Source organism: Colobus angolensis, unplaced genomic scaffold (genome assembly GCF_000951035.1).
Source record: "Colobus angolensis palliatus isolate OR3802 unplaced genomic scaffold, Cang.pa_1.0 Scaffold397, whole genome shotgun sequence".
Lineage (NCBI taxonomy): Eukaryota > Metazoa > Chordata > Mammalia > Primates > Cercopithecidae > Colobus > Colobus angolensis.
Window position 1 is genome coordinate 799,744 of NW_012117343.1, and position 12,437 is coordinate 812,180.

Consider the following 12,437-nt stretch of genomic DNA (forward strand, 5'->3'; position numbering starts at 1 on the left):
CGCCCAGCTAATTTTTGTATTTTTAGTAGAGACAGGGTTTCACTTTGTTGGCCAGGCTGGTCTTGAACTCCTGACCTGAAGTCATCCGCCCACCTTGGCCTCCCAAAGTGCGGATCATGAGATCAGAAGTTCAAGACCAGCCTGGCCAATATGGTGAAACCCTGTCTCTGCTAAAAATACAAAAATTAGCCAGATTTGGTGGCACACACCTGTAGTTCCATCTACTCAGGAGGCTGAGGCAGAAGAATTACTTGAATCCAGGAGGCAGAGGTTGCAGTGAGCTGAGATTGCACCACTGCACTCCAGCCTAGATGACAGAGTGAGACTCAGTCTCAAAAAAAAAAGAAGAAGAAAATAAGCATTGTCCTTTATAACCGTTCTTTTTTGATTAAATTGAAAATATGTTAGGGAATACTGTCTGTGTCTATCAGCAGATTTTAAGTTGCTTATCAAATATGTATCCTGTGGTAATTATATTAGTGAGGTTTGAAATGTTGAATGAGAGTAATGTATTTAATCTTCCTATTTAGTTCAGTATTTGGCTCAGACTTTCTTATTTATAGAACTCTAACATAGCTCTAATTATTAAATTACTTTTGCAGCAGAGTACCATATCTGTTACTTATCTGCAGAGATCTGTTTTCAATGCAGTTTTATTCTACTTCTTATTCTGATTTAAGATGGGACGATAGTATTGACAAAATTTAACTTATTTTAATTTCTGTGTCTGATTTTTTTCATTTACTGTAGGAGCTGTTGGTGGTGATGACTTGAATTTTTTTTTTAATGGGGAAAGAAAACTTCATGAGCATCTGCTATGACTCTAGAATGTTAGTCACTGAAGCAAGTTAGTGTAGTGGTAGATGCTGCAAGTAATATTTTTAGATAGATTGCCAGTGGATATATGGGAGCCTTTTAATTACATTAGGTAGCTTCTGGGTATGTTATTCATCACTTTGCATTTCTCTAATACTTACTGAAGTTCTGAACCTTGAATTTAATCATTTTGGATTAATCTAGCGTTCACCTTCAAATGTATAGAATAACACTTCTAGAATTTCATCCCCACTAACTGATTTCATCAAATTTACCAAACTAAGACCTTAAGAAAGTATATATTAGGTCTGTCTCTTTTTTTTCTTTTTTTAAACTTTCATTTTCTTCTGTCACCTTGAGAGGGCCCATGATATCCTGTCTCTCAGAAACTATTTGAATTTTGGGCAGTGTTTCCTTAGATAAAATTGTGCTTGTTAGAAAAGGGTGTACATTTCAGCTATAGAAGTGTCAGCTCCTTGGTATCTCTTTGTTTTTATGTCCACTATGTTTTGTTGATGTCTCCTCTTAGTGGTTGGTCAGTAAATCTGCCTGCCTATTGTTTTTTTCCAAGCTTAGTGCTGATTTTGTATATATATTTGCCTAAAATGGCAACTCAACTACCCCAAACACAATATAGATTATATAAATTTGAGTACTAGATTTCACATGTTTTATTCTAGAATAGACAGTTCCTTAGTTTTTCATCAGAGCTTCTTTATCCTTGGAATAAACAATTCTAGCATATCATAAATCATTCTAACCCAGAGAAAATTAGAAACCATGAAGCAGATAAACAATATAGGTAGCTAGAAGAGTGTGAACTACCTGACAGCCTGATAATAAGAGAGGAGAAAGGGAGGAAAACATTAACTTTCCAAAAAAAAAAGAAGGAATCAGTTACTAACATTTTGTGTAGGGATTTTAGCCAGTGAAGGCTTAGATACATGACAAAGACCTAGGTTACCAATAATAGATTGAGTAGTACATTCTAAGATGACATGGAGAAGTATAATCCATTTTTTAGATGTAGCTCCATCGAAACTGGCTAAAGTAAAACATTTTAGTGTTTAATATGTATAATTCAACTATCAGGAAATTTATTTAGCATAGGATTCTTCATTCAGTCAACTGTGGGATAACTGAGGTGTCAACATGTACATTTATGGTCATCTCAGCTTACCCCCTACTTCTGCCAATGTGAAAGAATTTTCTGTTAAATTTTCATTAAAAACAGTACTAAACTATGTTTTAGAGTGGAGTGGTGGTTCAGTTTGAACAGAACTCCACAGTTATCTTTCATATATTTGTAAGAAATAAATCAGGCTTTCCTCAGCTTTCCTTTGAGACAAAATCCAAAAGTAGCATGCTGATTAAAGGCCAAAATTGTGCTATATATGATACTTCTGAACAGTGTCAGTAGAAATTGGAAAAAAAAAAAAGAATTTATTTTGGGGAGAAAAGTTGTTGAACTAAAGCAAAAGCTTTTTTGTTTTCTTTTTAAAAAATGCAAACATAGGCCGGGCGTGGTGGCTCATGCCTGTAACCCTAGCACTTTGGGAGGCCGATGCGGGTGGATCACCTGAGGTCAGGAGTTTGAGAGCAGCTTGGCCAACATGGTGAAACGTCATCTCTACTAAAAATACAAAAATAAGCTGGGCGTGGTGGCGGGTGCCTGTAATCCCAGCTAATCGGGAGGCTGAGGCAGGAGAATCACTTGAACCCAGGAGGTAGAAGTTGCAGTGAGCCAAGATCGTGCCATTGCACTCCAGCCTGGGCAACAGAGCAAGACTGTCTCAAAAAAAAAAAAAGCAAACATACCTGTTTCATAGAATAATGCTTAAGATCTTGGTATAATTTGAATTATTACCCCTGTTTCTTTAAGTAACCTATTTGTAAAAGCAATCAGTTGCCCCCTCAAAAAAGCAGTAAAATTGTACATCAGAATTAAAGGAAAGAGATAGGATTAATTTTTCTGCATAAGGTGCAATGATACACGTAGTAGTCTCCCTTTGGATTGAGTCCATGAAGGTGAAGAGTTAACTTTCTGCAGTGTTCTATTAAATCCAATATATGTTTCAAGTAAAATACCCTTATACAGTCCAGTCTTAGCCAATGGGGCAAATACTAGCATATACTTAACTAACTTTTAAGGTTTTGAAAGATGTATTTAGTATATTTTGTAGATTTTTAAAAATCAGGCAATTTGTCTTTTCCCATAGTAGGTTATCAGATATCTCAGGCAAAGTGTGTTTTATTTTATTTTATTTTATTTTTTGAGGCAGAGTCTTGCTGTATTGCCCAGGCTGGTATGTAGTGGTGCAGTGATCTTGGCTCGCTGAAACGTCCTGGGTTCAAGCAATTCTCCTGCCTCAGCCTCCTGAGTAGCTGGGATTATAGGCGTGTGTCACTAGGCCCAGCTAATTTTTGTATTTTTAGTAAAGATGGTGTTTTGCCATGTTGGCCAGGCTGGTCTCCAGCTTCTGATCTCAGGTGATCCGTCTGCCTTGGCATCTCAAAGTGCTGGGATTACAGGTGTGAGCCCCACACCCGTCCCAAATTTTTGAATAGTGGATTGATTGTGCTTCATTTGTGTCAGAATTAGAAACAATGGTGACATAACTTTTTTATTATTAATTTTAAAAATTTAATTTTTATTTTTTAGACTAGTCAAGTGCAGTAGTGAGAAGGGGGGAAAAGTAGAACAAGGAGTTCCATCTGTAACTGACTGAACAATCAATTGAGATAACTACCTTCAGACAAGGCAGATATAGCTAATTATATTGGAAAGGTTGTTTCCTAAAAAAGTTATGGCAAGCAATATGCTTTGTTTCTGTGACTTAAAAATATTATATACGTCCCTCTAATTCTAGTTGTAAATTTTGAATGATTGAATGCTATGTGCATTTGAAATGTGATCGGGTTTCTGCACATTTGAATTTTTAATAAGGTTTAAAATTTTAGGGATAAGCACTAAACTTATTCTGTGCTGTTTCTCTTTAACTACAGACCCTGCTACATGGAAAAACTCAAGACACCTTTCTAAAGGTTTCCTTTATCCATTTGCTTTTGACCCTTTTTTTCTCTTATGCCTGCATGTGTGCTTATGTACTATTACAGGCTGTGTGCATTTTTTTTTCTTCCATTTTTATTTGCCCATCCACATTGATTGCAGGTTTTAGTGGTTCTTGTTATTTTTTTGGCATTGCATCAAAATGCAAGCTTTTTTGGTGGTGAATGTAATTTATTTTATTTTTATTTTTGAAGACGTGCTTGTGAAGTCAGGCCTTTTTAAATATAATAAGATAAAGTAGAAACAGCTCTTTGGTATGTAGTACTTGCATTTTGTGAGTTCTGTTCACCTAGATTACTCCATTCCTCCAATGAGACTTCTTGGAAGAAGGTACTAAGCTACGAGTAGGTGAGCATTTTATCTGCAAAAAGGATCCAGTTTTATTTACCTTTATCCCACCAAAGCATTGACTCACTCTTCTATTTATCTGAATATCTTACAGTCATTTTTATTTAGACTTCAGGTGGCTGATATGCATTATTCAATAAACTTATTAAGATATTTTAACCTTCTCTAAATTTGACAAAAGCAAAACAGCTGTGTTTGGAGGCGACTAAAGTTAGATTATCTTTACACAATTAAACAGTTCTAGTTTCTTTAGGAAAAACAGAATGTATCTTGCTCTTCAAATTTTAGACTACTTCACTCAGTGCAACAGTGAATCTATTTTCCTCTTTCAGCAAGTACAAGAGGAACAGACCTATGACTGGAAACTAATGGAGAGTGGCAACTCCTTACGCTGCATATACCAGGGTTCTTGTTTTTTCTTTTCTTCCATTTTATTTCTTTCCTGCCTCCAGTTCCAAGGGAAAAGTCTTGACCCTGGGGGAAAATCACCTTGAAAGTGTGTGTAAATTACAAAGCAGCTAGCTCTATAATAATGAGAGAGCTCTTTAAAGGAACAGCAAATTGTGACTCTACAGGTAACCAACAGGAAACCAAATTTTTAAAAAGAACTGAAGAATTAGCTGTTTCATTGACACATTGTAAAATTTTTCCTTGAGTCATATGTGTAAATCTGTTACATACCTTTTATGCACTACTCAGTGGGATTCTTAATTTTTCTTCTTAGCCACTAACTTTACTTTCGTCAGAAAACTGCTTTTATATGTAAGATGCTTAAAACTAAAGAATATCCATTTTACTGTAATATAACTACACAAAAAAAAAAGAGAAATAAATAATTTTATTTGCAAAATCTAGATTTCAGCTGGTGGGAAGACATGTGAGCAGCTCTGCCTGAAGTTGGTCATGTTTTTGAAATACACCATACAATTTTTAAAATATAATTTAGCAGAAAATACAATTTTAGAAAAATATAATTTAGCAGACTTTAAAATACTTGTTAACTTGTACTTAATGGCAGAATTAAATACAAGTTAATAAGTGTTTTATTATGTTGCCTTTTTGAATTCCTAAAGATAAAAAGTAGTTTCCATAGTTTCTAATAAATGAGTTTTTCTTTTTCCAGGGGTGGAAGCAGAAGAATGGGGTAAATTTCTTCACACCAAAAATAAGGTAATCACACATGTGTATAATGAAATAATGTTGAAAATAATATTTTGTATGAATACTTGATAATTTAGTTTCTAATCATTGGCAATTAAGTTATTTTGAAGTAACTATAACTATTCCTTATCAAATAAATCTTAGTAACGTTTCCAACCACAGTTTATTGGAAAACACTTGAAATTGAGGCTGATTTTCTCTCTGATTTGGTGATTCTTAATTGTTGTGGGATCAGGAAGCTTTGAAAAGTTCATAATGGCCAGGCATAGCGGCTCATGCAAGTAATCCCAGTATTTAGGGAGGCTAAAATGGGTGGATCACTTGAGCCCAGGAGTTCGAGTCCAGCCTGGGCAATATAGGGAGATCCTGTCTCTGTAAAAACTAAAAAAAATTAGCCCCGCATGGTGGCATGCACCTGTAGTCCTAGCTACTTGGAAGGCTGAGGCAGGAGGATGGCTTGAGGATGTAAGGTTGAGGCTGCAGTGAGCTGTGATTGTGCCAGAGTCAGACCCTGTCTCAAAAAAAAAAAAAAAAGCCAAACAAACAAACAAAAAAACCATTAAAAACTATGAATCCTTAGCTCAGAAAATGATATGTATACATTAGAATTTATTTATTCTCTGAAGCAAATACATAGACATCCTTGAAGTATATGGACTTCCCCTCCAACTTAAGAACTTTTGATCTTATTTTGAATATTATGCTTTTTTATTTCGAAAATTTTTAGCTTTACACGGATTTTGATGAAATTCGACAAGAAATTGAAAATGAAACAGAAAGAATTTCAGGAAATAATAAGGTAGGCATCCTTTTAGAGCTAGAAGGCATAAGCATCGGTAAATATATAATTGAGGTATTCTGTACATAATATGTGAAGGGCATTGTAAATTCATACCCTTGATCTTAGCCAAAAGGCCGAGAAGCGATGGATATTGAAAATTCATAATGGACTGAAACAAATGGAGTATTTTCACAAATATATAGAACTTTGCTTAAAATCCCTTTTCTTTCTTAAAGCTTTCATATAAATCAGGTATTTTATTTAGATGTTTATTCTTGTTCCTGTCATGTACGTACCACATTATTATATAATTCTACTTAATATTGCTACAATAAGTTATCTTTTTCTGATGGATTGATTGTACTCCAACTCAGGAAGCATTGTATCACTTATATATATCTTTTGAGGAGTTCTTTTTCTTGCCTGTGGATGGCTAGATTTGCTTATGAAAGCAAAGAGAGACACATTGGGATTTTTTTTTTTTTTTTTTTTTAGTGAAAATGAAAAGTAATACATTAGCAACTGGTTATTTTCTTATTTTCTGAGATTGTGAGAATGTAAAGTAAGTTAGGTATCTAAGATACTGTTAATCTTGACACTAGGTACTGTCACTGCCTTGCCTGAATCCTGCTGTCTTCTGTCTTCTCTCTTCTTTATTCCTATTATTTTTCTCTTTACATTTTTACATATATCTCTTTAAATTTTTATTTCCCTTCCTTTTTGTTCTTAGCTCCATTCTTACATTATCCAGAGGCACATTTAATCTCACAAGTGGGCCCTAGCCTAGTACTAACATTCAACAAATATTGAACCCTTGTATCTGCCAGTTACTGTGCTAAAAGATTATTTCCTGACAGAAAGGCATTTTTAGAGTCATGTTAACTCTTTATGACTGTTTAAAGTATTTGTTGCTGTTATACAGTGACTGACTGAGCTTTGTCCATTATTGAACTCTAGGCTGGTTACCTTTGAGTTACAGCTACTGCTGCCATACTTCCCTGAATTTCTAGAAACCATGTTGTGTAGAAGGGGTTGAAAAAGTGGCCAGAAACTAGATTAGCTTGTCGTCATTCCTCTAATTATATCAGGGATATTTTTGGCTTTTGGAATGTTATTGATCATAACATCAGTCTGAATTATCTCTCCTACAGTCCCCATTTACTTACTGAACTCAGCAATTGGTGGTAATTTTACACAGTACCAGAATTTAGAGTGTTGTGGTGATTAAAAAATGTTTTAGTTAACTAAACTGAATGTCATTAAAGATTGAGTCTGTATACCTACAAGATGTTTAATTTATGGTGAGGATATAATTTACTTACCTAGCAGCTTTTCATTCACAGTGTCTAAAAGATGAAAAGTCCCCCAACCCCAAATCAATGAAACATCTCTTCTTTCCCAAATCATGTATGTAATGAAGTAAATGATACTTTGATCTTATATAATTTTTATGTCAAAATATATAAATGACTGCATATGCCTAACATAAAGCCCTGAAGGATTTAAAATGTCTATGAGATTGGAGTTGTAAAGGCATTGGGCAAAGCTTTGTATTGGACATGATAGGGGAATGCCATGGCGATAAAGATCCTGAGAAATATACAACCTAAATAGGTATGCCAGGTATTGACATCTGTTGGCTTTGGAACACTGGAGTATTTAAAATGAAAAAGTAGCACAGAGTAATCTAAAATAGCAAATATAATTGTATAGGGAACATGGAGTAAAGGATATTAAAAACTTGCTGGCAAATTAGAATTTTCAGTGGGTTAATGAGGGAAAACGTAAGGTGGATAAACAGATGATAAGAGGATATATTAAAGGGTAAAGAAGAGCATGTACAAAGATGGGGTATAAACATCTCATAAGTGTCTTTTTACATACAGTTGATTCAATCCTAAAACTTGCAGAGGGCCAGTGGTGAAGAGAAGGGAGCCTACACAGTAATCTTAGTCTACAGGAGATAAAATACATGTATCTCTCACTATCCAAATTCTTACTAGACATTAAAAATTTAGATAAACTTCTTGAGGAATCTCTTACCATACACATTCTTGCCACTTGATATTCAAAGATCAGGAACCAAGCTCATTTGGACAACTTGTTATCTTTGCCTTACCTTCTGAACTTAGAGCCTCATAAATTTGGATAGTGAGGAATACATTATTCTTTTTTTCAGTGCTAAATCTATTAAACATGTTTAAGGAATGGTATATGCCAGCCTGGGCAACATTGTAATGCCCTGTCTCTACAAAAAATTTTTTAAAAATTACCTGGGCATGGTGGTACACACCTTGTAGTCCCAGCTACTCAAGAGGCTAAAGCAAGAGGATTGCTTGAGCCCAGGATTTTGAGGCTGCAGTGCACCATGATTACACCACTGCACTCCAGCCTGGGTAACAGAGTGAGAACTTGTCTCAAAAAAAAAGGGAAAGGTGTATGTTTATAATCAAGAGAAAAGAATGTAAAATAATACATGGTATATAATACATGTGTATATAATATGATACAGGGATGGAGGTAGGATTATAACCTGTTAATATGGCTGGCTACCTAACTTCCCATGTGTTTCATCAGGTTTTGATTGTTAAAAAAAGTTTTTGGGATCATTACTTAATTCATTTTTAAAAGCATTAATGTCTATGTACTTGAAATGAAGTTTATTACTTCATAGTTCATTGAAATTTTAATGTGATTTTTATATAATATTTTAACATTTATTTCTAGGGAATAAGCCCTGAACCAATTCATCTTAAGATTTTTTCACCCAACGTTGTCAATTTGACACTTGTGGATTTGCCAGGAATGACCAAGGTAAGGAAGGAATAGTTGTAGATTTGGTCAGGTTGTTTTCACTTCCTTGACATCCCATATGAGAATAATCAGCTTCTTTTTGCAATCACTTTGATCTGTTAGCAGCATTTGATAACATTGAGCCCTCCTTTCTCCTTGAAACACTTTCTTTACTTGGCTTCCAGGATACCACACTACAGGTTTATCTCCAGTCTCACTGGCCACTCCTTTTCAGTCTCTTTTGCTGTTTCTTCTCATCTCCCCAATGTCTAAACAGTAAGTGCCCCAGAGCTCAGTTTGTGGACCTCTTGTTTTCTCTAGGTACACTTTCCCCTTGATGATTTCATCAGATTTTATGGCTTTAATTACATAAGGCTCTGTATATTGATGGCATTCAAATATCTCCAGACTTGTGTATCTAGTTGCTATTCAACATATATACTTAAATGTCTAATAGACATTTCAAACTCTAATACCGAATTCCTGACCTGTTCCTCAACTAGATTTGGTCCTTCTGTAGTCTTCCCTCATTGCAATAAATGGCAACTCATCCCATTTATTGGCAACTCATTAACAAGCTGAGTTGATTTTTAATTGTTAGTTCCTTGCCGATCTCTGTTTGGTGTGGTGGCTTATCCTGTAATCCCAGCACTTTGGGAGATCAAGGTGGGAGGAATTCTTTGAGCCCAGGAGTTTGAGACCAGCCTGGGCAACATAGAGAGACCATGTCTCTACAAAAAGTACAAAAATTAGTCGGGCAGGGTGGTGCATGCATGTAGTCCCAGCTGAGGCAAGAGGATTGCTTGAGCCTAGGAATTTGAGGCTACAGTGAGCTATGATTGCATCACTGCACTCTATCCTGGCCAACAGAGTGAGACCCTGTCTAAATAAATAAATGAATGAGTGAATGAATAAAGGCAACTCCATTCTGCCAATTGCTTAGTCAGAGTTTGTAGTCATCCTTGACACAAATTTATCCCACATCCCACTTCCTGCCAGCAAATCCTCTTGGCTCTTCCTACCTTTATAGTATATCCAGAACTCAATCGTGTTTTATAAATTCATAGCTACTATCCTAATCTAGCCACTATCATGCCACCTAGATTACTGCACAATAATAAATAATAGGTATTCCTCATGATCTCATCTTAGTAGACAGTGATACTATTAAAGTGAAAATTCGATTGTGTCATCCCTTGGCTCAAAACCTCTCCAGTTGCTTGTCATTCCTTGACTTAAAACTTCTCCCATTTCACTCAGAGTAAAAGCCCAAGTTTTTACAGAGATCTAAAGTATCTACTTGGTACGTCCCTATTCTTCTCCTAACTCCTCTTGCTTCAGCCTCCTGCCCTCACTGTTCACTCTCTTTGGACTGTTTTTCCCCCACATATCTGTATGTACCTCTCCCTTACTGGCTTAATTTCTGCTCATTCTCTTAAGTGTCAGTTGTCTCAGTGAAGTTTCCCTGATTACTGTATTTAAAAACATAATCCAATTTAAAACATTAAAATCATAATCCTAATGGCCAGGTGCAGTGGCTTATGCTTGTCGTTCTAGCACTTTGGGAGGCTGAGGCAGGAGGATCATTTGAGCCCAGGAGTTCAAAGATACAGTGAGCTATGATTGCACCATTGCACTCCAGCCTCGGTGATAGAGTGAGACCCTGTCTCAAAAAAAAAAAAAATCATAATCTTCTCTAATCATTCCCTAGCCTGCTGTTCTGCCTTATTTTTCCACAGCCCTTACCACCATCTGGATACTATATATATGTTTTTGTTTATCATATGCCTGTTATTACTAAAAAAATAAGTTCTATGAAGACAGGAAGTTTGGTCTTTTTAAAATTCGCTACTGTAACATAATGACCTGAAATCACCTTCAGAAAAGAGCCTGAAATAGAGTAGGCTGCCAGTAAACACTTGATAATTGAATGAATGAATGAATGAATGAATTTGTATCTAGCCAATCCACACTGACCAATTCTTAACATGGGATTGTATTAAATTAACTTTTGATATTTGCAAGAGTTACAGTTTGAGACTCGACACATTACCAGAATCATAAATACCACTGTAGTATATTACTAATGTCTTTATTTTTATTTTAACTATTTGTAAATGGATATACCTATATTCTGTGGATTAAATGTGGGTAAAAAAGCTGAGCTGATTTTTAACTATTAGTTCCTTGCTCATCTCTGTTTGGTTTAGGTACCTGTAGGTGATCAACCTAAGGATATTGAGCTTCAAATCAGAGAGCTCATTCTTCGGTTCATCAGTAACCCAAATTCCATTATCCTCGCTGTCACTGCTGCTAATACAGATATGGCAACATCAGAGGCACTTAAAATTTCAAGAGAGGTAGATCCAGATGGTAAGGACAGATGTTAATATTGAATGAGATGCTTATTTTACAATGTAAATCTACCCTTGATAAACGAATTTTTCTCTTTAAAAACAGTATCTCTAGTTGTTAATACAAATTTAAAAGATAATGCTTTCCTATTTTTGTTTATAAAAATAGAAATTCTGATGGAAAATAAGGTTATTAAGTTGCTAGACAGACTAGGCAAAAATATTTCACTTCTTTATTTGTAATGGTTACCTAATAATTTTAAAATAATACAGTGACTTTGCAAAAAGGATTTCTTGTTTTGCAACTTAGGTATTTGAATGGCTGGCTTTTCAGAGTAAATAACATAGCCAGGTGTGGTCACATGTGCCTGTGGTCCCAGCTACTCAGAAGGCTGAGATGGGAGCATTGTTTGAGGTCCGGAGTTCAAAGTCAGCCTGGGCAACATAGACTCTGTTAAAAAAAATAACACAGTAGATAATCATTGTAGATTATTATAGTACAGTAGAGAATTATGGTATCTACATTCTGCAGAGGTAGAGAACATTTAGACATGCTCAAGGCAAAGGGGATTTTTAGAAATGAAGGTAAAATCCTTTCATGAAGCATTTTGACCCCAAGGATTAGTTCACACTGTGGGTCACTGATGCTTGACTAATGATGTAGTGCACATCTGGTAGCATGTATAAAATGCTGGCTTGTAAGAGAATGGTTACTATTGTTGCTAACAAATGTATGCATGGCCTCATATAGAAACCATTTTTTCACCTTACTATTTAGAGGGTCTGAAGGTTGTGTCGTGTTTTTCTTACCCTGCTTTGAAGAATAATTTCAAATAAAAATTTGATATGAAATACTGCTAAGACTGCCAATAAAAAATCCCATAAGCAGGGTCACTTTAACACATTTCTTTTTTTTTTTTTTGGATACAGAGTCTTCCTCTATCACCCAGGCTGGAGTGCAGTGGTGTGATCTTGGCTCTCTGCAAGCTCTGTCTCCCGGGTTCACGCCATTCTCCTACCTCAGCCTCCCGAGTAGCTGGGACTACAGGTGCCCGCCACCACGCCTGGCTAATTTTTTGTATTTTTAGTAGAGACAGGGTTTCACCATGTTAGC

At 35.6% G+C, this 12,437-nt stretch overlaps 1 protein-coding gene across 7 annotated transcripts in view; it reads left to right on the plus strand.

Annotated features, from left to right (window-relative positions):
* Positions 1-12,437, plus strand: part of DNM1L (dynamin 1-like) — a 71,233-nt gene that overhangs the window by 29,314 nt on the left and 29,482 nt on the right. For 4 of the 7 annotated variants that reach the window (XM_011955149.1, XM_011955152.1, XM_011955153.1 and 1 more), the window contains exons 3-6: positions 5,358-5,404; positions 6,123-6,194; positions 8,904-8,990; positions 11,180-11,342. In XM_011955149.1, coding sequence (XP_011810539.1) covers positions 5,358-5,404; positions 6,123-6,194; positions 8,904-8,990; positions 11,180-11,342 — 369 coding nt within the window. Of the gene's footprint in view, positions 1-3,822; positions 3,862-5,357; positions 5,405-6,122; positions 6,195-8,903; positions 8,991-11,179; positions 11,343-12,437 lie in introns of all 7 variants that reach the window. The other 3 variants (XM_011955150.1, XM_011955151.1, XM_011955154.1) reach the window with 1 other exon arrangement.